This window comes from Etheostoma spectabile, chromosome 6, assembly GCF_008692095.1.
Source record: "Etheostoma spectabile isolate EspeVRDwgs_2016 chromosome 6, UIUC_Espe_1.0, whole genome shotgun sequence".
In the NCBI taxonomy this organism is placed as follows: Eukaryota; Metazoa; Chordata; class Actinopteri; order Perciformes; family Percidae; genus Etheostoma; species Etheostoma spectabile.
Window position 1 is genome coordinate 22,745,224 of NC_045738.1, and position 430 is coordinate 22,745,653.

General features: G+C 44.0%; 1 protein-coding gene across 2 annotated transcripts in view; it reads left to right on the forward strand.

Moving 5' to 3' along the window:
• Positions 1 to 430, forward strand: part of si:dkey-122a22.2 (uncharacterized) — a 51,503-nt gene that overhangs the window by 1,154 nt on the left and 49,919 nt on the right. For both annotated transcript variants that reach the window (XM_032517865.1, XM_032517866.1), the window contains exon 2: positions 91 to 253. In XM_032517865.1, the coding sequence (XP_032373756.1) occupies positions 91 to 253 (163 nt within the window). The remainder of the gene's footprint in view (positions 1 to 90; positions 254 to 430) is intronic.

Below are 430 nucleotides of genomic sequence, written 5' to 3' on the forward strand. Positions count from 1 at the left end.
CTAGGATGCCTGAGACAACTTCTGTTATGAAATGACAATACAGATTAAATTGAATTGAATTAAAGTCATTTTCTCCTCTACATGAACTAGGATCCAGATCGAAGAGTGCACAGCCAAGCTGCAGCTGAAGGCAGAGGGTCTTACAGCTCTGTGCTCATGACCATTGGAAAGTGTTTACTTCTGATCATCTTCATCCCTCCGTTCCTCAACTATGCATCGCTGCAGAGAGAAGGACAGGTGCTCTTGCCCAAAGGTTTGCATATCTAAGGCTAACAAAGTCATTGCTCCCTTCAATTTCCAAGTTAGCCAGTGTGTGTTTTTTATCAGTGGAGACAGTTTTCCACACTTTTCATCCAGTCCTTCCAGTTCCAGTTCGCTGGTGCTAGGCTAGCGCAAGTCAACAGTATCTGCTAGCCTGCCATTTAAAAAC